We start from the raw sequence: 26,507 nt of genomic DNA on the forward strand, positions 1-26,507 counted from the left end.
ATGGGGCTCCCAGCGTGAGTGTAACATATTCACACGTTTATGTTAAAGGAACAACTCACCTGATCTCCACTTTCAAAGTGAAAACTTCTGACCGGCACTCCTGCTTTATTCGTCGTCATTGAGAGATCAAAAAAGATTTGATCCCCGCTGAAATGAAAATAGCTTAGCCGAAGGGAAAATACATTGACGAGGAGGGGTGAGCAGGGGTGGAGTCCTCCTTCCAAACAGGATCCTTTGTAAACACATAGGCTGCAATGTAGCCTTTAAAAAATCACTGATCACATTGGTGACCTCTTGTATAAGCCAGCTGCTATGTGACGTACCTCCTGGAGGCAGCCTCATACACACAGTGCTGGCAACAAGTGCATTTCCCTCATGTCGTATATTCCTTGTTACATTCAGTTGTTGGCTTTTTCAGCTTAGGCATTGTACTTTTCAAGCTGCAGCCTGTTGGTGACTCGTCTGCTGTCAGCTCCTTTCCTTAAGCCCTCCACGCTGACCTTACCAGACACTCTCCTACTGATTCAGTCCATGCTGCTGCTGTTAAATCTCTGAGAGAGGTCTTACATTCCTCCCGCTCTACTGTATGCGTCTGCTAGCAGGCAGATAAAGTAATATAAGCGAGCTGGAATGGAGAGGAGAGGTAGAAAAGAATTGAAACATGTCTGACAAAAAAAAAAGCGAGATGGAAGGCTGGCTTGAGGAAGGGGAAAAGGGAAAGGACGTAAAGAAGAAGCAGCGTTGACGCGGCACAGTGATCTGTCCTAATTCTGTGGGATAATGGAGGGCAAAAAGCATTAAGTCTGTAAAGCATGAAGTGTCTGCTCTTGTTATTGTCACAGTGTTCACCCCACCTCTGTAAGTTGTCTCAAGAAGCCTGACCTTCGAGAGGGCCCATTCTGAAATCAGCATGTGTCTCATCTGCAGCAGTTTGGAGAGCCGTGAAGTGGTACGATAGGAAGAGGACAGGCAAAATAATACGAGAGGGGGATTTGCCGTGGGACGTTGCCATCAGGAGGGACGTTACACAGTGGACAGAAAGGCTTCAGCCTGTTTGGTCGAAGGCTTAGTCAGAAATGGGAAAGATGGCAGATTAGAAAGATTGAGAAAGAAGACAAAGACATGCAGCTGTGTCTGCAAGTTTAAAGGATAAGTGGAACGGATATGAAACATACACGGTGGCAGAAAAGGAGGACACAGCCTGAGGTTATTCTGACCACAGGTACCTGTGTCCCTGCCAGCTCTGTTCAGTCTGAACAATATTTCACTGTATAAGGGTGATTAGTTTGACAGGTGTCGGACAGTCTGAGCTGAGAATGAGTCAAACTCTGAGCACAGTGCTGTGCTTAGAAAGCGAAGCTATGCTGTATCTCCAAAGACTGAACTCTAGAAGTCAAATACTATGTCCTAGAGGGTAATGTTTAATTCATCTCGCACATTCACCTGTTTTTCTTTTGTGCTTTTTACCTGGTTAGCATGATATGATTGAATGCAAGTGGGAACAGGTGTGATGCAATATTGAACAGACAATACCAGCACCCTCCACCCCCCCGTAATACTAGAAGGTATAACAGCAGGCAGGCTCAGGGATACAGTAATTAATATTAATATTCTATCGTTACATAAATATTTCAGTGCCTGTTATGGCTGTGTGTTCATTTTTCAAAGGATCGGTGACTTTCTTTGTTAGAATTGCCTGCATGGCCGTTCCCTGTGCATGGCTTCCTTCCTGCTCAGGGCAGGCGATCAGACTTTCAAATGACGGAGAGAGAGAGAGAGAGAATAGGGAAGAGGAGGCTGGAGACCGCCGATGATGGAGGGCCAAAGTATGCGAGCTTGAGGATGGGGGCATCCATGGACATCCGGCCTCAATGTGACGTGTAGGTGAGGTTAAAGAGGTGGAACTTTCAGCTGTAATGGTGTAATTGAAGCACAGGCAGAGCAGGGATGTTGCTTTTAGATGAAGCACTACAAGCCTGCTGTAAAGGTTGCGATGTTTATTGGAAAAACCTTGTCTAATTCTTTTTTTTACAACACACCAAAATGGATAATGTAGCAAGTAATTTTTTTGTCTTTCGTGTATGTCTGATGGCCCTTTCATTTCCTCGGCACAGAAGCAGTGTGTTGTGGATTTGAGTGGCGTCTGCAGTGCTGCAGCAGATTCCCCTCTCCTCGCTCTCCCCATCCTCCTGTTCCTCTCCGTCTCCCCAATCCTCTTAGTCCTCCTGCAGCAGACAAAAAGCAATGCATTGTTGCTTTCATTCTTATTTTCCTGAGGGAGATGAAAAATCCCTTGCAGTTGCACTTTGCTGGCCCGTAGTATTGGTAGGGAGCCTTCCAGTATTCAGCTACAGTCACCATTTCTATGTGTGTGCGTGTCTCTAAGTGCCTGTTTTACCAGCCTCAGCATTGTCGAGTGATTTGTCTTGACAGTGCTCCCTTGGACAGTCACAATGGTCACCCTGAGCTCTCTCGTGACCGACACACACTCTCGCACAAACACACACTTGCATGCAGTGCCAGTGGCAGATTATCCTCACCACAGATAGTGCTGTTGTTGGACAAAGAGGCAATGGGTTACAAAAAGGGCATTTTCAGAGAATTGCCAACCAGCAGCCCACATCTCATATCTTCGTTGTTGTTCCTTTCAGGACTCAATTTATACCACTTAGACTCAGGCAAAGGTTTAAACAGTTAATTGGGTGGTGGTGAAAAGGTTGGTACATCGGAAAGCAGTCCAATGGAGAAGGCTGAATCTGAACACAGGCAAAGATCCAAAACAGTAACAAACTACTTCAATTGACAATTGATGGTATGAGTACATGTACAAGACTGTAGTGAATGAGAGCATTACATGCACTACGATAATCTGAACATTAAGTTAAGTTATGCTACACGTTCCAGACACAAAGGTGTATGCGGAGTTCTTCCACATTGAAAATGGCTGGAAAACAGGCCAATGATTACTCTATGTGTACCTCTTCTTTTAACTACAAACACTACAAGGACATGACAACTTGATGGCAAACAACACACAAGACTACACTTATATGGTATGGATTGTGACAAATGACTGCACACAATCAGGAGTTGGGGTATGCAGACACAAAATGGTGGGGCAGTACACTCCTGGAAGAAGTGGGGACTTACACTCACCACAACAATAGTATGACCCATTCCAGACATCACAAACACAAACAACAAAACCGTGTCTGTGACATATCCATGTCCTCAAAATGCCAATAAGATTAGGGCCTTCTGAAAGCTATTTCATTTTTTGTCGAATTCCATTTTTACTTTGCAAAGGTCGTCTGCAGACACAAGCCTAAGTACCATGCACAAAGATTCATTATTAGTACATTTCTTCCTTTTCCTTTTGTATCACTTCTGCATTTTTAGCCTGTAAACTACTTTCATAAAGATCTGTTCAAAATGTTGTTGTTGTTAGTTTTAATTTCATACATATTGATCAGCTGCAAACACATTTTTCTATAATTTTCAATATCCATTTTTCAACACAGCCCATTTGCAATAAATGGACTAATATATTTATTACAAACATTTTTGATCATTTTTGCTACTTCTACTCCTTTTGACCCGTCTGTTAAAGGGTGAGACATTGGCAGTTCTGTACTTTGTTCATATGATCCTCACATTTTCTTTACGATCCTCCTATCAATCAAGACATGGTTACTACAGTAGGCAACACATTTGCAACTCCTATTTGACTCTGTGTTTTCCACATTGTGGAAATGACAAGGACACTCAAGCCAAACATGTACAATCAACCAGAAAGACCTGGATGTCAAAATACCTACAATTGTAATGATCTGAGCGTACATATCCTATCTATCAGATCTGACACAATGACAAGTACCTGCTGAAGCCTTTGACGCCAAACCAGAACGAATGCTTCATGTAACATGACCAAACTATGGCTCCCTGTCACTTTTTTATTCGAGCACTCAGATTATGTCATGAGCATTATGTTGTTCGTCCGAGCTGTGTTCAGTTTGTGTGTGTGTGTTTTCTGATCCAGTGTTGTTGCCTGTGTTGTAGAAAGCTGACCTGGCAGTCGCTGGCCTGACCATCACAGCAGAGCGTGAAAAGGTGATCGACTTCTCCAAGCCCTTCATGACCCTCGGCATCAGTATCATGTACCGCGTCCACTTGGTGAGTTATCTCCCAGGTACCCCCGCCCCATGGGGGAACACACACACACACACACATCCACACACTTTGCAGACTTACCACAAGAAGCTGTCAGAAGCCTGCCTGTCGTACGAAGCATGATTTTGTCTTATCGAAGTAACTTCAGTGACCACTATTGTACAACGCTGGGTAACGTCTTACTTGGATAAATCACCATGGTAACTTACGCTGAACGGCTAACCTGCTCCGGAGCAGGTTATGTTCTGGATACGAAGTTGAGTATAAAAGCACCGCCTTCTGACCAGTCAGCTCTCTTGGAAAATGACCTACCCATTTTTAGAGGATCCAGATTAGTGCTCGGATCGTGAGAGGAGCGCTTCGGAGACAAAGAGTTTTTAGGGATAGATGCAATCCTTTTGACGTAATAAAATAAAGCCTTCTCACTGAGCACTTCGAAGAATGTTTTTGTACTTGCTCATGACTTGTTAATTCATGGAACGCACAACTACTAAAATGTACTGACGAGTGGGGCAGAGCCTCAAAAGAACTCCATGGAAATTATAAACTGAAGGAGGAACACTGAGGAAACTCTGCCCGTAATGTCTCTGCTGTAATAAATTGAAATTGAGAGATCACAGCGCTGTCTGTTTATATTGCCCGATGAATTGATATTGTATAATCTCTCAAAGTTACGCGTTGAGTCCGCAATTTTCTGCCTTTCCTTCCCGCCTTTTGCTGCGGCAACAGTGTTGAATAACATTTATGAAATTTCTTCATATTTTTGGAGAATAATTGTCTGCTCCTCCATGGTAAAGTCAGCTGCTCTGCAGGGTTTCTCCATGCTTGTGATTAGTCAGATACGGCAAGCTCCGCCCCTTTAATGTGAATGAACACAATTATAAAACCCTGGGTTGAATTACTGAATTGACAGCCATCTTTGTTGTACGGCTTATCAAGGATTGAGCATGAGTTTGTCAGTAATAACCAGATAATAGAGAGATATCCCTGGTATGTTAAGCCCATTTCATAGTAAAGGCCTCCGGTATGTCTAATTGCTGGAAAAGATAAACTTTCCCTCGGAGTCTATAGAGGTTCTCACCATTATTTTGCTTGTTGTAAATGATTCAACATCTTCTTCTTTGTACCTTTACCTCTCAAGCTTTTCCTCTTCTTCTCTATCTCTGGTGTTTAATCTCCACCACCCTCTCCTTGCTTTAATCTTCTCCACCAGTCTTTTTTTCCCCCTTCTTCCCACCTCTCTCCATGCATTCTCAACTTTTCAACAGTGTCCTTTTGTTTTCACTTCTCCTGTGTTTGCTCATTTCCTCCTTCTGTTGTCTTGCCCCCTCCCATTCTGCCAGCACCAGATGGCATGTTTCAAGCCGTGAGCTTCTTGTCGAATGTAGCAGTTTCACGGTTGTTTTCTGCTCGTTCTCTGATTGCGTTTTGGCTGTCTTATTCACACAAGCAATGCCCTCCATGCTCTGCAGAGAGCAACCCTGCGCAAGAAACAACAGCAGTGCAGGTGGAAATGAGCCAGTGTTTGCAGAGTCAGTGGCCCATTAATCATCAGTCCTCCCCCAAAACCCAAGGTGACACTGGAGGGCTCGATGTGGCACCGGCCACAGTCCAAACAGAAGTGTTCTGGCTTGTGCATGTGCGAACATTAGTGCGATGTCCCACAGAGCCGATTACTCACATTCCTATTCCGGCATGCTTCTTTCCACCGTTCCTGTAAACCTCCTACAGTCTGTGCTCAGTATGAATTGGTGTTGCACTGGGGGACTCAATTGAACTCCAACAGTTGGGCAGAATCAATCGATGCTCACAGTAGGTGCTGTGTTCAATGGGCTGCTGGGCGGCGTGCGACCTCTGAAGTGGGCAGCAGTGAGGCCAGTGACGGCAGCAGAAGATGATACGGAGCCCCACAAGTCCCACTGAGCTTCGGGGGTTATATATGTTTGACTCTAGGGCAGGCACCTCGAGTCAAACAGTTGTATTAGGTAGAAGTTGTGCTGAAAATGTCTGTGTTAGAAGTCATTAGGAGAGAAAGGGAGAATAAGTTAATATTAAGGTAAGATGTACGAGGTGTGTGTGAAATGTAGAACTGGAGAGGTTGAGGAGAGAACATCGGTCTCTCTCTCTCTCTCTCTGTCTCTCTCTCTCTCCTGGTGCACCTCGACATTTTCTTAGATCTGATTCAGAGCGGTCCCTCAGCAGGCCCTAAAATTCAATATTTGATTTTCTGTGACTCCACTTGTTTAGTACTAATCCACTGACTATTGATCTGAAGCTCAGTGAATTCTACAAGGGGGGTAGCTCCTTATTTCAAACTTTAAATGAAAAATTCAGTCTAATCAATAGGAATAGTGAATGCAATAAAATAAGGATGCCTGTTGGGTATTAATTACTCTGATAGTACTGGCCATTTAATCTGCATTTCCCGTCATTGTCACTGTGTGTACTCCATGTGTTTCATGGCTCTTTTTATTGTTTTTATCTCCAGGCACATATTTTTTTAGCTTCACTGGCTCCTCCCTGGGAAGTACTGTAAGTAATGTGGAGGTGAAATCTTTATGTTTTGTCTTACAGTGAAGATACCATGGTTTGATGAGATAAGTTCTCCATGCATGTGCAGGGACACATGTTGCTTTAACTGGAGATTGTAAAGCTGCTTTCACACCTCACAATGTTTTGAGGTTGACCCAGTTAAGGTTGAGGCGTGTGGTGCTGCAGGGTAGCTGTGAACACAACTCAGGCTCCTCGGTGCAGCACTCTGGTCTGCGCTTACAGGCGAGAAAGCACCCTCAATTGTCCATAGTTGTGAATGTGAATGTCTGCGTCTGTTTTTGCTCACTGATGGGACCGGTCACCAGTCTTAAGTGTACCTTGAGCTGCAATTGGCTCCAGCTCCCCCATGACCCTAAGTTGGATAACCACCATTTAGAAGATGGATGATTGTTTCCTCAGGCTCTTTATAAAGACAATATATGCCTCTGTGCTTATTTCCAGTACTAATAAAAGAATCTTTAATATTTACATTTTAAACTTGTGATGGCATTTGCACAAAAAAAACTGTTTTTTAACCACAGTACAGTACAAATTCTCACATAAATCATTACAAGCGACTACTTCTTTCGGGGCAGCTGTCACTCAGTAGCTTTTGCCATCTTTTCAACGTAATATGCTAATTTGAACCAAATCTAAACGAAATATCCACTTAAACAACAATGGAAGTGATGAAAATGGCCTGAAAGGCAGAAACCTTCTTTGACAAATCTTTGAAGAGCACTTCCACTCTTTTGTTTGGCTCATGTCCCGTTCTCTAATGACTGTAACCAGCCTCTTTGAGGCAATCAAGATATATTGGCTTCAATTTTCTTTTCTTTTTTTTTTTAAATACAATCTCTACCGCCATTTATTTAAGAAAAAAATAAGTTTTCTGTCAAACACCGAGGACAGTTTCAAATCGCAGCACTTCTTTACCCGTCACTTGATTTTACATTGGCTTGTTACACATTAAGACAAGGGACATGATTCTCTGGAGGTGCAGCTGTTCATCTTCCTCTTTTCAGTTGTATGACTCTGCATTAAAAAAAAAAAGAAATATTGCAACAAACCTCAGACAGCTTCTATCATGTTTGCAGAAGACGAGCAGTATCTGTCTACTTTCTCCAGCGGTCTTAAATGGATCCTTTGTGGCTGTCTGAGTTGTTAGTTACAATTTACAGTCATTCAGCAGTACGTCTTATCTGGTGTGCTCTCTGACATGCATGTTGTTTGAGGCCATAAAAGCAAAACTGATTTGCTTCCCTACACAAATCAAAGAGCCGGTGCAATATGTGTCACCTCTACTCTAAATTAGGCCTCGGCGTTATGAACCCAGACACAACCTAAAGGTACTGTCAAGCTCCAGTCATAAAAACACTCTTTTCAATACATTTATCATCTGTACAACAAAATAAAACGTACGGCGCATCCCAGGATCCCAGCACTCGGAGGCACTGTAACCCAGTGCCATCATTTAAACATTTCCATTATGTTCGAGAGTTCGGCGCAGTGTGTGTGTGTGTGCATGTGTGAAAGACAGAGTGCTGCTTAATTAGACATAGGAGTTAATTAGGGTTGTGTGGATGCAGTGTCGGATTCAGCAGCTGCCCCTTAGGCAGAGTGTGGTCTAAAGAGCTTTATTGACTCTGGCCACACACGCCCTCGGACAAACCTACACGGCAGCATTACACAAATAGACACCCACCCACACAGTTTCATGCTCTCGCAGTGGAGACGCTCTCACAGTAATGCACCACGCAGTCGCACGCGTGTACAAATCACTGAGACATAAAGCCAGACAACCTGGCGCGCCCAAGAGGCAGCAGGATGTTGTTATGAATGTAACCCGGTGACCTCCGCCAAATCAACCGCTCTCTGCAGATTGCCCCCGCGGCCATCTCTACAGCTGACAGCATCTGCGCTCACACAATTAGAAATGCACGGAGTATCAAAGACCCCAGAATGAAAGACAGACGGTGAGGGAGACACAGGGAGGGACTGGAGGAAAGACGACATAAAAGGGAATGTGCAAGAAATAGGCAGAAAGGGAAGCAGAAGCAGCGGTGAGAGCAGATGAAGAAATGAGAGCAGGGAAGCGAGCAGGAGAGTGCGAGAGCTGAGATGACAATGGGAAGTCTCCTTCACTGAGTCAGTGTTCAGGCAGGCAGCCTCGGGGGGGCAACAGTGTGGTATGAATACCAAGAGGCAGGATGACTAGGTGAAATCCTTGACTGGATAACCTCACCAGCTCCTTCAGCCACCCTCCTGGCTGGCTGGCAGGCAGGCAATCCCCCGAGAGAGGCGGAGGAGGCAGGAGGGGGATTGAAACGGGACAGTGAGACGTTGAGAGAGAACAAGGACGGCACAAGGTAAAGTGAATGAGCTCTTCATCTGTGTCTAAAATGAAGACGGGGATTGAAACGGGTACATTGCTCTGTTATTCCTCTGGACGTATCATAAACACAAATCAGAAGTGATGACTCGGCCTCAGTGCAACGTTCCAGCATTATCTCTCATCAACAACAACAAACAAAAAATCTTACTTTTAGTATATATTTTAGTTTAAGCTTCAAATATTTAACAGTAAGTTTCAGATTTATTTCATGTTTAGCACCTTTGCCTCACAACGGGGATATCTGAATCTGCTTAAATTCAGAGCTTTTTGTTTGCATGTTCTCCCTGTGAATATATGGGTTTTCTTCATTTTAGCAGAATTTGTGTCTATAAATTGACTGTAGGTGTGAAAGTGTGTCTGTCTTCCGGGCTTCTCTGATGGACTGGTGATGGGTTGGTATCCACCCCCAATAACACGCGCGCGCACACACACACACACACACACACACACACACACACACACACACACACACACACACACACACACACACACACACACACACATACTCAACGGAAATACCGAGATTTCTTGTGTTTCCCAGGGCATCATTTTTCTCTCTCACAGCTTGTTGTGAACACATCATCTGAGCAGAACTTCTCTTCTCGTGTAGTGTCCCACAGCTTTAGTGTGATTGGTCAGAGATGGGAATCTGAAGTGGGTGTGGTGAATTCGGAAACGTGGACAACATGCCACTTATGTTCACTGTTCTTCTCCTCCCAGGAGAAATTGAGTTTCTCGAGCAGTATTAAATGTCCTGACCAGATGTAACATCATTCTTGTTCTTGCCACCTCAAGAAAACAAATGCAATTCTCTCTTCTCGAAGAGTGGGAATCACCTTTCCACCCTAAATTGGATAAAGCGGTATTGAGGAAAGATGGATAGCAGATAACGCCATGTGTTGTGTTTCCCCCTGTTACTGAAGGTGAGGAAAGGACCCAAAGTGAAGATGCAAATTCAGAAACATATGGGGGGGGGGGACGTCGACAGACAAGCAGTGGATGGGTTCACATGGGAAATAAGCACTGTAAGTCAAACAGGGACCAACCAAGATGGAAAGCACAAGAAAGGACAAAGAACAGTCAGAGACGTACAGTTAATACACACACAGGAGGAGTTAGGATTTGATAAATTGCTAGTGAAAACAATTAAGGGGAACAACAAGGTGAAACATATGAAGGGCAGAGCGAAGGACCCCTGAGAAAAGACAAGAGACAGTGAACAAAGGAAACAGACATGAGATAAGAATTCGGACATGAACCTGAACATAAATATACCAAAACATGACGTGGCCAAATTAAAAACATAAAACAAACCTTTTGCCAGATCCCTCTGCGTTTAGCAGCGCTGCCTCCTGTGCAATGACTCGTCTGAGCACATACCTGCCCTGCTGAGGAAGACTGACAGCTGCTGACAAGATTTGAAACACAGACACACACGCAAACTTTAAGCCGCTCACTGTCTGTCTTGCACACAAAACTTACCCTCCAAAATCAAAGAAAGAACCCCACCTGTATATGTTTATGATCTCCCAGTAAATTCAGATGGACTGGGTGGGACTTCTGCTGCCTTGAACTGCTAACGTAAGTCATTGCATCAACTGCTGAATTACTGCTGGAATACTCAATGTTTGGATGTATGGGTTATTTATGAATGAACCCAAGGTGAATGACAGTTTCAGCATTATAAAATGTGCCTACGTCACAGCAATAATAAAAATGGCTTGGATTTTTGTAGCGCTTTTTTCGAGGGGACTCACAGCGCATGCAGAAATCATTATTCATTCACACCAGTCACACTGGTGGTGGTAAGCTACGTCGTCGCCATAGCTGCCCCGGGGCATGCTGACAGAGGCGTGGCTGCCATTTCAAGTCTACGGCCCCTCCAACCACCATCAACACTCATGCACAATTCATACAAGGCAATGTAGGGTAAAGTGCCTTGCCCACGGACACAGCGACTTGAATATAGTGGGATTCGAACGTTCAACCCTTCGGTTACGACCGACTCTACCACTAGATATACATTATTTTCTGTTCAGATTCTGCCTTTAACATCAAGTTACTGCAATCCGCACTATAGTTGAGCTTCCTGCAGCAGCGAGGATTCGAACCTGGCTTCCCCATCCCCAAGATCAAGATCTAACAATATGTTGTGAGTCATTGAGAATGAAGCCGAATGTGCGACAAGTGGATATTCCCTTATACAGAGTTATTTTGAAACTACTTCCTCCTATTTTGTATCCCGCTTTATCCAACTAAGAGTCGGTGAGCTGAAGTCCATCTCGGCTGACTGTGGGTGTATTCAGGATACATGGTGGATGTCAATCACAGGGCGAACACAGCAAGACAGACGCACTCTCACCTTCACACCTATGGGCAATCAGTTCACCTCCAATGTTTTTGGACTTTTTGAGGAAATAAACCCACACACAAGGAGAGCAAATTCCCCACAGAAAATATTCTTGCTGTGACTGTAACAGAAAATACTTCTCCATTATGTTATTGTTGGGTTAGGGATAAGGTTATTTCCTACTTACTTACTATGGTTGACTTTTTGCTCATTTGGCATCTGCATCACTGTTCGATTTCTCACCGTATTGACCTGATAAGTGTACGTTCAATATCAGCCGCTGCTTCTTTGGTCTTTACCAACACCTCGGAGTAACATGTGACCCCCTCAGCAGGAAGATTCTTCAACATGTTCACCGCACACTCACCAACTTTGTGTTTCTGCAGTTTGCTGCTGAGCCAGTAGAGCTCAGGGAGTTTATCAGAGTACGACTAAAGTGTAAATTAGTCTGTTAATAGCTGCTAAGAGAGCAAACCAAAACCATAAAGTTGCTGTAATAAAATCAAAACAATGAGCTAAAAGGTGTTAAACACTCCACAAAGGTGAGAGGAGCAGCAGAGGCGAGCCGTAATTATCTGTTGGTGTGACTATATCAACATTACACATTGTCATTTGATATGCAGTTAAAGTAAAATATATATTAGCGGCCTTTTGAAAGTAATATGTCAGGCATCGCTGTAATAAAGGTTTTTTGTTGTCTTTTCATGGCCATTAAAGAGGATTTCATTAGACTGCTACTCAGTTTGACCTGAAATGTTTGCAAAATGGAAATCTTCTCTCCCCAAACAACACGCCCCGACATATTTAGAATTTATGCACACAAATGTTTTATACGTTTTGTGCCGCTGCCATTTACCCTATCTGAAACTCAGGCTCTCATTAGTGTGCCTGCTGCATCGACGCTATGGCTAATTTCCCCTCCAACTCCTGGAAACACAACTTTGTCTCTGACTGTTTAAGTATATATATATTACAGTTCCAGACGGAGGTTTTCTGAGCAGCCGTGACTCCCACCATTTTCCTCTCTTCCTTCTAATCTTACTCTTGCCCTTCCTCTCTGCCTCTATTTCTGACTTACTCCTTTGCACCTTCACTTCTCCACCAACTGTCAACAAGGGATTCCCGATTCTCTGCAGTTCTCTTCATCTCAATAATAGCACCTTGGTGGAAACGTAAGAAGTGAGCCAGAAGTCCACAAAACCCTGCTTCAGCATGCACCAAGCAGGAGGACCCATGTCAGCACACAGTCCTGTTACAGATTACCGATACACACTTTACTCTCATTTGGAACTGTTTGTCTCATTGTTCGTCATACTTAACCGCAATCTCTTTTAAATCACTACTGAGTTTTATTCACACCATTTGACCTGCACCGTTGTGGACAATACGTTTATTTTTACAACAACATTTGATTACCAGAGGGTCATTTTTTTTCTGTGCTGCTTGTTTGACAGATGTGCTTTACGGAAGGAGAATCATTAATGTGACTATTGAATTTTGGAGAAGGGGTTGGATTAAAGGGGTCATATTATGCTAAATTACCGTTCTAATAGTTTTCCAACAGTAACATACGTACCGATACCTGGTAATGATGATCCAAAAGTGAAGACAGTCTGTCATCTCTCTCCTTGGCTTGTTTCAATTTTTATAAAGTTTGTGCAACACAGAGCGAATCAGAAGTCAACCCCTATATAGTGTCACTTCCAAATCAAGGTAGGCCCTCCCACAATTAGGCAGCTCTGCTCTGGCACATGGCACCACGAGAGGAAGTACTTCTCACAGACACTGCGGATTCTGAATGCAGCTCATATGATCCAATATTCAAATGGCTGAAAATCAAAGTTTAAACTCTTCCTACTCCTTTCCAGGCATGTTAAACTAGAAGTATGACCCATATGCATACAAGTATCTACAGGTGTGGGGTTACTTGTATATAGATCATTATTTTGTTTAATTATATTTTCATAAAATATTAATTAAATTGTTCATAGAGATGATCAACAACAGGTGTATATATGGATGGATATGAATATGTATGAGTATACATATACAGTAGGTGTATCTGTGCATGTGTACTGTCACACATGTTCTGTTTTGACACGTCTGAGATGAATTAATGTTTTATTTTCTCAATACATAAATAATATAGCCTAGATATTTTATACAGGTAAATTGCATTGAATGTCCGCAGTTGACAATGCATTTGAATGAAAATAAAAATGACAAATATGTTGAGTAATTTTGGAGAAAGGTGCTTGCATTCGCTTCATTCATCGGAACCATACCATTATGTTTACTTAGGTGTTTTTAGCAACAGTACTTTTACTTTTAATTTAGGACAAATTAAGTGATGAAGTTGTACTGTTTCTTGAGAGCATGTAAAAATCAAAACTTGTAGTTCAGTACAATTTAAGCCTTGTCATCGTCAACAGAGACTCTTACTACAATATCCACCTTTGAGGTGACCGCTGTGTGTTTTAGCGTCGTCCTGTTCTATTTCCAGACAGTTATCATCATTTCACATCATAGAAAGACCATCATTCATGAAACCTGGCAGGCTGATTTGAATCTTTGCTCCGAATGGCATTAAATCTCACTCTCATTCCCTGCTTTCTCCCATTTCCCTCCGTCGCGCTAATATGCGAGTGATTACAAACACATTAATGAATTTCCATCTCTGCACAGGTCTAAATGAGGATTTGTTTATCATAACAAATTCCTACCAAAATAATTTCACCCTCCTTGCCGCAAATTGAATTTCAGAGGGCCTCAGAAATGTATCCCTGCTGTGTCTTAGCCTGCGTGAGGTCTCTCACGAGTACCTGATTGAGGTTTGTTTGCATAAAAGTGATCTGGGGTTGTTCAGGTGGGCTCCATGCTGCTGCTGCCTGTTGACACACAGACGGAGGAGGAGGGATACACGACCACATGACATTGTGCGTCCCTTCCACCGCAACGCTTGGATAGTTTTTTTTTTTTTTCTGCTCACTTTTTTTTATCACCTTCACTTTCTCGCTGTCCTGCTGGCCCCAGACCATCACCTCCATTTCATAGTCATTAACAGATGGCGGACGTGCTTCTGGATGTAAATGGCTAATATTCCCCCGCTGGCGTTCAGTCTGATGGGCTATAAGCTGAACGTGTGCATAAATGAACAAACACACATATAAATAAGCACACACGGCCGTGCTGACACTGGTTCATCAGTAATTGGTTTCATTTAGAGGACAATAGCTGCTGGATAATGAAACACCAGGAATTAGCCCCTATATTCCCATTGGCCTACTGGCTGCCAACTGTATCTCAGCCACTTGATCTCCCAGTTACCAGTCCAAACTGATCCATAACCGCCTCTAACTGCTTCCATGCAGCCAGCCTTTTCGCTGTAGCCGAAGCTATTAATCTTTCTCCCATTTCTCCCCTCCCAGCTGGGACGTTGTGCACTCCCAGTCATACTGGAAGTCAACCATAGGTTGCGAAAATGCATTTCAGTTTAATCTAGCTGTAATGATGTAGTTGATTGTTTGACCTTTCTCTCTCTCTGCAGTGTGAAACTTAGTGGGAGGTACAAACAATAGCTTTTGTCTGCAATACTTTTAATAATTTTGACCTCTAATTATTCTTCACCACTACACCTAACACAGTTTCATGTGATATCAGAGAGTGGAGCAATTAGAATTTAATAGTTGCCACTTAATAAAGGCTGTTCTGTTGTTTCATTTGTCAAATCTGGGAAATAAACCCTCTTATCTCTGCTGTTTGATCAGAACACAGCTCTATTGACAATTCATGGTAGACTGACTTTGCGCTTTCATACAATGTTGATCCCAATGTTTACATGCAAATGTGATTCAAATAATTATAGTGCTATCAGTTTGGGACAGGAAAATCTATGCATATCACAGAGAAATCCCATTATTTACTGTCGCAGCCACTGTTTTCATCTCCTCCAAATTATACAGGCAACAGTAGATGATGGTTAACACAGATCAAATGTGGTCGGTTCAATGAAATCAGCACAAAAATGTTTTATAATTACTCTCAGCTCTGATTTTTTTACTATGGTTAGTGACATCTTTAAATAAAAGTAAATCCCTTTGACTCCCTTTTTTAACAGGACTCCTTTATGAAATCATATGGTTGTCTCTCGGGAAGCTTTAATTTCTGCTCTGTTCTGTTTGCGTGTGTGTTCCAGGGACGGAGGCCAGGTTACTTCTCCTTCCTGGATCCCTTCTCCCCAGGTGTCTGGCTCTTCATGCTTCTGGCCTATTTGGCTGTGAGCTGCGTCCTCTTCCTGGTGGCCAGGTAAAAGAGCTTCCATGTACAATACAGACAGAGAGGGGGGGTGAAGCACCAACATTTGTTTTTGGGGCCCATACTGAGAGGAAAACAGGTACACAGGTACATCCGCTCTCACTTTTAATCAGTCTCTGCAGTTGATCCTCCGCATCACACTGAATGAGATGTTCTCCTCCCAGTGGTGGGTCTCCAGCCTCACAGTGCCACCTGCTGCCCAGGGAGAGAACTGACACACCTGCACCTCAGCTTCATTAATGTTTATTAGCTGTGGCAAAATGCACACATTGTTCACTCTGTTCCAGATATACTATTCTGTGCTATGATTACAGACATATATTACATATAATATACATATAACAACAGAACAGTGTCTGATTGGTTCCAAATGCATTCTACATGGGAGGAATTACAACCAGAGTTTGAGTCACAATTATGTCTCAAGCCTAAAGTTAAGGAATCCTAACTGCTGGACTGAACTTAAAAAAAATATATTTTTTTAAAACTCCCGGCCAAGAACAAATGCTACTTCAAAGGTAAACGGAGCTCATACCAAATATGTATTTCCCTGCTGCAAAATGTAAGTGACAATACAAAACCATTAATACACAAGTTCACAAAGCATATGTTTACCCCAAACACCCAACCGCTACCACCAGTCCTAAGGTTCACACAGTGTTCCAAATGTACTTCACATGAGTAGAAATACTGATTCAAATGCTCTACTCAGCTAAAAGGGAGAAAAAAACTGTAAAGTGACCATTTAAAGTACATTTCTAAGGCTGATTCTGTGTTTTGTTTTTATGCTGACATTTTCAAGTACTTGTCATAAAAAAAATATATGGATGAAGAATGTGTTGCTTCTTTGCAAGTGCTCAGTCATCAGTGGTCCTCTTTTAGCCATGGGGGAACTAGTTCTCCCTGTCACATTCAATACACGTTTGTTCAAGTCTCCCTCTCTGGTGTGTTTCGTCCGGGTTTTGCTGCTTTGTCATCTTTGCCCTTTTATGTCTGAGATGCACTCAGGGGTTCTGATTCAATATGATAAAGTTTACTGTCGACAAGCAAAAATAACTACTATCTAAGTTAGCGCACGTGGTTAAGTAGTTGCTGTTCGTGAATCACGCAGGGCCTGTTTGGAGTTTGAATGTTCTCCCTGTGCATGCATGTGGTTTTCTCCAGGCACTCTGGTTTCCTCCCACAGTCCCAAAACACGTGTTTGGGGTGTGAATGTGAGTGTGTGTCTGTCTTTCTGTGCCAGACTAGTAAACTGTCTGAAGTGTATCTTGCATTAAGTCAGCGTGGATCCTCCCAATCCTGGATTAGATAAAGTGCCATAAAATATGGTCAAATAAACATTTGAAACACTGCTGTGAACACTGACATTCAGTATACAATAGCAGATATGTACAATTTATTTGGAGAGGAAATACAATAAACAATCTAGAAACACTTTTCTCTCACTCAACATGATAAGAGTAAGATACAATTATTCTCATTAGGGAGGTCATTCACAGTGCGAGTTTGAGACATTTAATTACATAATTTACTTATTCATAACTACACAATAACCGAGGCAATAAACATAATCAGAATTAGCGCGTATCAACTGTCTTTCTATTTATTCTGTGTGGAGCAATGCTAACAAAACGTCCCTTTAGGATTAATAAAGTATTTATATTTTTATTTTTAACTATTCTATTCTATTCTATTCTGAAATGTCAAAATTGTCTGAAAAATGGTGGAAAATAAATATGAAACCAATAATATCAGGTACAGAAACAGCTGAAAATGTAATTAAATGTTTCCATTCCCATAAATGCAAAACAAGCGACAGTTTTTGTTTGAGTTTCAAAACTGAACTTTTGAAGCTCTGTTTCAAAGTCTTATTTCAAAGGTTCAACGTGTTTTGCGGCTCCAGGTGAATCTGATTCGTTTAGAAATCACAACGATGGCTCTTTTGGCTGTAAAAGTTGCAGACCCCTGACATGAACACTATTGTTGGGTCGTTATCGTCCAGTCTCACTTCAGCTCCTAACAGAGTTGTTACAGTTTTCTTCCATGCCACAACATTTAAAGACGCCACACTACCTTCACTCCCATGGTTTCAGCAGGCAGCTCATGGGGAGTGAAACTCAGCTTGGTTTTCTCTCCAGAGAACCAAGGAGACTTTGTTGTCAGTTGACTATTGTTTGAGTTGTTTTGCTCCTTGTCCTTCGCTCATCCGTCTCTCTCCGTTTCTCTCACCCTGTTCTCTCGAGATTAGCTCTCATCAGAATACCAAATCAAAAGTTCCCTCTCATCCCTCTTGACTCTCTTGTGTTTTTACCCCAGACTGACGCCTTACGAGTGGTACAACCCCCACCCGTGTCTAAAGGGACGCTGCAACCTGCTGATCAACCAATACTCGCTTGGCAACAGTTTCTGGTTCCCAGTTGGAGGCTTCATGCAGCAAGGATCCACCATCGCTCCCCGGGCTCTGTCCACACGTTGTGTTAGCGGAGTGTGGTTAGTGTTTTCCTGAAGACACACACACACACACAACAGATGTGCATTTACACATTTACATGTTTTATGCATTCAATCCTGTAAAGCTCCATGTCTCCATGCATTTCATCCTCAGCGTGAGCTTCTTTAAGACGAGGCTGTGAGTCCTTCTCCGCATGTCTGTCTTTGTGTCTAAACCATTGTCACCTCTCTCCATCTGCGCCCATTCATCCGTCTACGCTCTCACAGTCCCGTCGTGTCTCCTGCTCTCAGGTGTGCAGTTATTTGAATCCTCCTGCACTTCCACCGCAGACAATCTGTCTTCATACATCAGCCTTCCCATTTACATATGTTTCTAGGTGAATACATATGTTCCTCTCCTCTGCCTTTTTTTTGCTGCACAGGTGGGCCTTCACATTAATCATCATCTCATCCTACACTGCCAACCTGGCCGCCTTCCTCACCGTCCAGAGGATGGAGGTGCCGATAGAGTCGGTGGACGATCTGGCAGATCAGACGGCGATTGAGTACGGCACCATGCACGGTGGATCCACCATGACCTTCTTCCAGGTCAGAGGTTATGCACATCACTCTGTATGATATACTGTTTACATGTTGCAATCGCACACACACACACACACACACACACACACACACACACACACACACACACACACACAGGCACAGACTCATCCCGGAGCCCGATGAAATCAATGGGCCATCAGTGATGTTATCCCCTTCATCACCTCCCGTCCTTCCAGTCCTCCTCCTCTGACCAGAGGTTTTATCTGTTTCCTGTCTGCTCTTCACCAGAGCCACTCAATATCCTTCTCCTCAGGGAGATGGTGCACTGTCCAGGTCCCACACTATCCTCTTTCATCTTCCCAAGATTTGACCTCAGAGAGAGAGAAAAAGACAACGAGAACCAGAGAAAGCCACAGTTACAATAAAGCGAGACAGTGAGGGATGATATGGAAGAGGAGAAGAAAGACATTATCCTTGTATTTCTTGGCACTTTTACTTCCGTTGGACCTTGAATAACTCAGGGAAGACAGGCCAGTAGAAAATAGACGACAGGTGGGGATGTTAAGTGAAGTTTGTGTTCTAAAGTTCTTCAGCGTCTCAAAGGGATAAAAGAAGAACCTTTTGGAATTAACAGCCGAGTAGTTTCCGGAGTTTAAATGAAGTCATCTTTCAAGAAAATAAAGAGGAAAGGCAAACAAAAACCAATCTTGATTTCCTAAATGGACAATGTTTTATGTCCCGTCACTGCAGAACTCTCGCTACCAAACGTACCAGCGTATGTGGAACTTCATGCACTCGAAGAAGCCCAGCGTGTTTGTGAAGAGCACCGAGGAGGGGATTGCACGCGTCCTCAACTCCAACTATGCTTACCTGCTTGAAAGCACCATGAACGAGTACTACCGCCAGAGAAACTGCAACCTGACCCAGATCGGAGGACTGCTGGACACCAAGGGCTACGGCATCGGGATGCCACTGGGTGAGCGCTACCACATAAGGGGGAACAATCTGCCCACTGCAAAAAGTTATAATCCTACCAGTGATTGTTCTCCAATCTCACATTAGAGTATGTTGTTGCAAGGGAAACAATGTTTTTTTTGATTGTCGAAACGAAAAAATTGTCATAAAATATATAGCTTCTTTTATTGCTTTTTGCCAACTCACAGGATTTGGTATATGTACATTTCATAGTCATGACTCCTAGACTGTTTATTAAGTTTAGAAAAAAATACAAAAACTACTAAACATCCGAGAAATAAAGCTTGGATCCCATATCCGGGCTCGTGGCCACCAGGACACAGAATAGATTCACCAATATTTCACACATTTGTTATATCTCCTGAGGACCATCAAAAACACTAAGCTGTCTGGTATTGAAAGCCAATTGTAAAAACATGCAGAAGCACATTCTTGAGAATTTTATTGCTTTAAAATTTTAATAAATCCGGGAATCACAGACATATGATTACTTCTATCTTGTTTTAAAAAGATTTTTCCTGTCAATGAGGAATGCAAGAAATCAGAAATAAAAGGAGGATCTATCCTGCCCTTGATTCAGTTTAACTTATGCAGTTCAGTGTAAAATAAGAGCATTAGAGGATAGAACTGGTGGCTTGATTTAAGCGCGCTGTGTAACTTATAGTGTAGCTAAGTAGGAGGAACAGGGCCATAAGTAAAGGGATATGCCATAAAAGGCACATTGGAGATGGAGCTTGAGAAGTAAAGCTTCAGCAACGACAAACTATTAGCTGGTGGTATCGTGTGGCAAAATGATGCAAGAAGTGTGAAACCGACAGACTTACTGCCCGACTTAAATTGAGCAGCTGTTTCCCTGCTGTGACGGGAGATTCGAGGACAAGAGAAAGGGAATTTAAAATTTTGTTTCAGTTGAATGTGAAAGTGTTCCTGTGCGATCCGTGCGCCGCTTCCAGAGCATAAACACCCGGTTTTCTTTCGCTTTGATCTCCCGTTGAGACAAACCACAGACGAGGGAATAAAAATACACCTGAAAGTAAACAGATTAATTTTTTATTCCTTTGATGTTTAAAGGTTAGAAAGCTCTTCTTTTAGAGGGAGACGTTCCAAATCGCACCGGGTGGTGTGACCGGTGTGACACTACGCCACGGCTGAAACCTCCCATATCTGATTTCTGAAAAGTTTTGTTGGGGCGTAATGTAATGCAGTGAGATAGTTTATATGTTTACTACAGAGAATCAGAAGACAAGTTCACAAAATTGTATTAAGTCCGTAATACTTTGATATTTTTCTGTGTGCCTGCCTCTTTAAGAGACAAGGCACCCGTTTAGTTTTTTTGTTTTTTCTTTTATTCCCACCGGATTTCTGGCACGTTGCTACGTCCCACATCAAAATGTAGGGAACATTCGGGAATCGTCTGCTATGACTTTTGTTAATGATTCGGTAAACCGTTTCTGCAAAAAAAGTGCTGGTCAAAGCGAACGGGATTTTGGGAAAAATGGGAAGCACGTATACAAAAAAGTGCAGAACATTTAGAAATAGTGTGCTATGACTTTTGTTAACAATTTGATAAACCATTTTTGAAAAAATTGCAAAGAAAAAAAACTGCGATAAATTGGCCAGTCAAAGCAGATGGGGTTTTGCTAAAAAAAAAAAACAAAAAAAACCACACACACACACAAAACGGGGGCGATACTAGACGACAGCGAGTGGCAGGCATAGACAAAATTCATCTGAAATGTTGTAGTTTAGATTTATTACCTGTAAACAAATATCTCAAGCCTTTTTGTTTTAATATTGCTTATCAAGTCTCTCAAAACATTAAAATATTCCATAAGATCTGATGCTTCAGCAATTATTCCATTTGAAATGTAATAAATGATTTACACTTGATAATTTACATTTTAATATGAGTTTAAGAAAACAGACAAAACTTTAAACATTTCGGTGGCGTGTCGACTCTCCTAACCTTGGCTTTTTTCTTTCTTTTTTTTTCATCTAAGCCGCTTTTTAATGACATAATTATGTTCTATTCTATCCTCCACTGCAGGGTCTGTGTACCGTGATGAGTTCGACCTCGCCATCCTCAAACTGCAGGAGGACAATCGTTTGGAAATCCTCAAGAGGAAGTGGTGGGATGGTGGCAAGTGTCCAAAGGAGGAGGATCATCGAGCCAAAGGTTTGTCTCCACTCAGAACTCATCTCATCTGATCGTCCACGACAAACTTCCTCTGTTTTTCCCTCATTGCCCCGGCCCTCTCCCCTCAGGTCTGGGTATGGAGAACATCGGCGGTATCTTCGTGGTGCTGGTGTGTGGTCTGCTGGTGGCTATCTTCATGGCCGTGCTGGAGTTTGTGTGGATGTTAAGACAGACGCCAGGAAATGAGGTGAGAGAGGGCTATCTAACCTGCATCTGCTTTGTCTCCCTCTCCCCTCCCTGGCACCTCCCCCCTCGTGGAGCGTCTAGATTTACCCACAGTGCACAGCTCTGACAGGAAGTATCGCAGGGCGTCTTCACACAGCCTTTCCCTGCCCAGCCTTTCATATATAATCAGCACAAGTCCAAAGATATACCTCACTTTAACCTCTCACTGAGCGCATGCGTATCTGTATCTTTTTTTTTTGATTCACAGCAATGGAATGTCCACACACACTGCACATTATGCACATACTGTGGATTATTGAATGTATTTAGGTTTGCTTATTGGTGGAGAATATATATTCACAGGGTCCTGCCAATAGGCACTTGCTCTTTTAGATTATTGTGATTGTTTTCTCTTTGCCTTAATTCGGTCACGTTTTTTTTTTGTGGACGTTATTTGCACTCTTAATGTTCTTGTCAGAAGCTTTGGGCGCTATTTTCACAAGGTGCGAGTACATTAGTCCACTTATAGGGCACTTTCGTTTTATTTTACAGTGGGTGATCGTAGTGAAAGGTGCATAGGGGTTAAACTTATCCTCGACAGCAATACCCGACCTGTTTTGTAAATAATAACAAGTGAACCAATAAGTGTCATCTTTCATTCACTTTAAGAGCCATGGGCACTCGTACCGTAGTACATTGTGATCATGAGAACAAGCAGGAAAACAAAGACACTTCATTCATACCAGCTTTAGATGGACCTATGATGATGCTGAGGACAGAGGGCGTAACTAATAAATTCTGACTCTAGATTCTATGTAAATGCACACATCTGTCCAGCTCTTTTAAAACCAACTTCTTGAAACTCCCCAAAAAAAATAAGACTTAACAGCAACATTTTCAGTTATCTATAACTCATATCCTGTTGTGTCACGCAAAAACTGTGTCTCAGTCTGTCAAGGCCAATGGAATAAGAGACTCTACAGGGCCAGTTTAACCATGTGATAAACCTAAATAAAAATTGTTTTTTTAAATCAAATATTTCTACTTTACAACAGAAAACGAGCGTTTAAAGTAGGTTTTCGCTGTGGAAAGTGGTTTTCTCTGATTGTGTGTGATCATTATAATCCTAAAAACTGTTGGTTGAATTTATCTTTCCACATACACACGTAGCTTCGTCTGGACCCCGTCGACAATATGAGAATTTTATTTGGTGCAGGATAACGTCTATTTCAGAGCTGTGCTGTTCTCTATTTGAGACAGAAAGCCGTGAAACCCTCCTCAGAAAATGAGTGATCATAGAGGGATGTGCATGCAGGCAGTGAATAATTTCTGATGTGATTCCTTTAAAAAAAACAAAAAAACACTCTATACCTGTCTGGCCTCCACACTGTGACTTTAATTCAATAAACATTCAGAATGTGAAAGTCAAACAGCAACTCATGTGATTTCTTCTTATTGAGCTGCACAGACGCACATTTCACTCTTAACTCGTCGACCCTGTGTGTGTCTTGTGTACGCCTGCATCTGTGCGCGTGGGTGCGTGTGAATCTGTACCTGTCTGTATTGATATAGTTGTCAGTGTGCTGGTGTGCAGCATGTGTGGACTGATAATGAGCTTCTCCTGTCCTTCGTTAAGCTGCAGTGTCATGTTTGATTGTTATTACTTAAGTGAACGTTCTGTACATACCCAGCAGAGCGCTCCATCATCAGTCCAGGAGATGTGAGATGTAAGTTCTGACATTTCGTATGAATTCTGTTCGTTCTCTCAGTGTTTTTATTGGTCTCACTCCAGCCTATTTCTGTGGCGTCCTGACTGTTCACAGCTTGCTACGCTAACCATGAAAACGCCGTAAATGTGTTTGTGTGACGTCTGTCAGTCTGTTCTGATCCAGTCAGTCAGTCAGTCAGTCAGTGAGTTGTCTGGCCTCTCTCCCTCTCTCTCCCTCTCTTATCCCCCTCTCCCCTCCTCTCTTTCTCTCCCCGTGTGTGTGCTTGCAGCAGTCAGTGTGTGAGGAGATGCTGCGGGAGCTCCAGGGCATCGTCCTGTGTCGCGACAGCCTGCAGGTGAGGCGTCGGCGGGCGGCGTCCATGCTCAGGCCGCGGCCGTTGCCCCTGGAGGAACGGCGGGCGCGGGCAGCCGCCGTCAGCCTGAGCAACGGCAAACTGTGCGGCGGCACCGGGCTTCCTGAGCCGCTCTCCCACAGACTGGCGCAGGAGGCCGCGCTGGTGGCGCGGGGCTGCAGCCACATTCGCATCTGCCCCGAGTGCCGACGTTTCCAGGGACTCAGGATGCGACCCGGGGCGGCCAGCGGAGCCCTCCCGTCTCCTACGCACAGCGAGGAGAGCATAGAGTGGGACAAGACCACAAATAGCAGTGAACCTGAATAACGGCCGGCGACTCCAAGCGGACTGACTTTCCCAGCAGCCACCCTTCTTTCCAGGGATGAAGGATCATGTGGAGAGTTGATTCAGCCATTCGGAGCGCGTTCTTGAAGGGCAGGACAATGTTGTGGACTTTGTTTTGCCCTAGAGGCAACCGCCAGCAGTCAGTTTTTGGAATCTCCTTGGGTGCGTTTTTTTTTTTTTTTTTTCCTTGCTCATAGGAAAAACTGATGAGTCTGTCTCATTGTGGTCTGTCCCTGTTGGCCCTCTGTACCATGTAAAACAGGACGGACAAAAACAGCTACGGGGCATTTGTACTATGCAGTATTTTCAGTCATTTATCATTGTGCCGTTTCTTTTTTTTCCCCCTTTTTAAATTATTTCTGCCCTTTGTTGGATTATCAGTACTCAATATTGTTATTCTATTGTTAAAAAAAAAACAACAAAAAAAAAACAAAACACTTTCAACACGTCCCTTTTTTTATCGGACAATTTACTGTTTGAACATCGATCGAAGCCGAAGAGCCGCAAAGATGAAAAGACTTACGTAAGATCATCCTTCAAATCCGTTTATTTTGAAAGTGCCAAAAAACCATAAGTATTACCTTGTGGCTGAAGAAAGCACCACAGCCTTGTGAAGACAACAAACTCCACCGAATCTAGAAATCAAACATACAGACTTCTTTTATAGTAGTGATATTCTATTAAAAAATGTTTTAACTGTTGGTCTCTCTGAAAGACAGCAATGCATGTCCAGAGGTGTTGGCAAATGCTCACTGAATGGTTAATGTCTGAAGTGGAACGTGGCCGAGAAGTGAACTGAAAGGGGATTTTTATTCATTTCTTTTTTTTTCTTTTTTTCATTCATGCTTGAAAACCTGAAGGCCGTGCAAAACTAACACTCTTCCATCAACCGTTTTCTTCTTTACATCAATTTATTTCTTGTCTGCCCTCCATGTTTGACCCCAGAAATGTTTTTACAGTCTTATCGCAGGTCTTCTTCAGAATCTCGCCCGCAGATCTTAGATCTGTAGGAGACGAGAGGTCATTCTCTCCAAGCTCACATATTCAGGAAAGATCAAGAGTCCATAAGAAAAAGCCCATGTACGAAAGAAGCTGTACATTTGGCGTTAAAACCAAACAAAAAAAAACCATCAAGTCTCTGTTCAAATTAAAGCCGTTTTTATATGAGCAGTTGACTTGACTTCTTTTAAATGTCAAGGCAGTTAAACCTTTATTGAATGTGATGTTTTACACGCTGCTTCGAGGAGTATTTCAGTTCGGATCAGCCCAGATATGCTCTGACATTTTCGTACTTTTTATTTTTGCCAAAGCCCAAACCAAGCCTGGAATATATTAGTCTTTCTTTAGAGGACTGACGTTTAATGCAGGCTGACACAGGAAAAGTTAAACAGAGTCACTTTTCTGAATTCCTGCCCTGTTTTCGTTGCCCATTTGTATTTTAAGTGGAAAGCAACGTTGAATTGATTCGAGTTAGAAAGAAACAGTTGGCGTCACTTTTCACTCACTATTTGAAACTTAATAACGTTGCCTGGTTGCATTTATTGAATGAATACTTGCCTTTATTTTCTTCAAGACGTGAAAACAATTCACCAGCAGCACAATTCCAGAGTAAGATCTACTTCAGAGGTAGACAAGTCTGGGCGCCGGAGTTTCAAAGTCTTGCAGGTTTTTGATGTTTCGATGCTCCCACGCAGCTGAATTTAATGAATGTGTCATCATGAAACTCTGCAGAAAGTCTGATAACTCAGAACAATCAGGAGTGTTGGATTAGGGACTAGTCTGAAGGGCCCACCTCTAATTTCTACTTCTTTTCTGCACTTACACACACACACACACACACACACACACACACACACACCTTCCTGTTTCCCTGCTGCACCATCTGCTTTATAGGTAACTGTATGACAGCCCGGCTGTTGCGCAGTGAGCATTTGGGTCGTCAACATGTCTGCACCCACTCCTTGCTTATCTGAGATATGTCCTTCACTTTTATCTGCTGGTCAGCTTCT

General features: G+C 42.9%; 1 protein-coding gene across 3 annotated transcripts in view; it reads left to right on the forward strand.

Annotated features, from left to right (window-relative positions):
• Positions 1–24,897, forward strand: part of grik4 (glutamate receptor, ionotropic, kainate 4) — a gene marked incomplete at its 5' end in the record, with an annotated part of 199,662 nt that extends 174,765 nt beyond the window's left edge. Inside the window, 8 exons of one of the 3 annotated variants that reach the window (XM_080458998.1) lie at positions 4,060–4,173; positions 15,643–15,752; positions 18,078–18,251; positions 18,635–18,800; positions 19,506–19,731; positions 21,778–21,906; positions 21,996–22,147; positions 24,094–24,897. In XM_080458998.1, the coding sequence (XP_080315124.1) occupies positions 4,060–4,173; positions 15,643–15,752; positions 18,078–18,251; positions 18,635–18,800; positions 19,506–19,731; positions 21,778–21,906; positions 21,996–22,147; positions 24,094–24,480 (1,458 nt within the window). In that variant the 3' untranslated portion in view covers positions 24,481–24,897. Of the gene's footprint in view, positions 1–4,059; positions 4,174–15,642; positions 15,753–18,077; positions 18,252–18,634; positions 18,801–19,505; positions 19,732–21,777; positions 21,907–21,995; positions 22,148–24,090 lie in introns of all 3 variants that reach the window. The other 2 variants (XM_080458999.1, XM_080459000.1) reach the window with 2 other exon arrangements.
• Positions 24,898–26,507: the final 1,610 nt, after the last annotated feature.

This window comes from Lipophrys pholis (genome assembly GCF_963383615.2).
Source record: "Lipophrys pholis genome assembly, chromosome: 3".
In the NCBI taxonomy this organism is placed as follows: Eukaryota; Metazoa; Chordata; class Actinopteri; order Blenniiformes; family Blenniidae; genus Lipophrys; species Lipophrys pholis.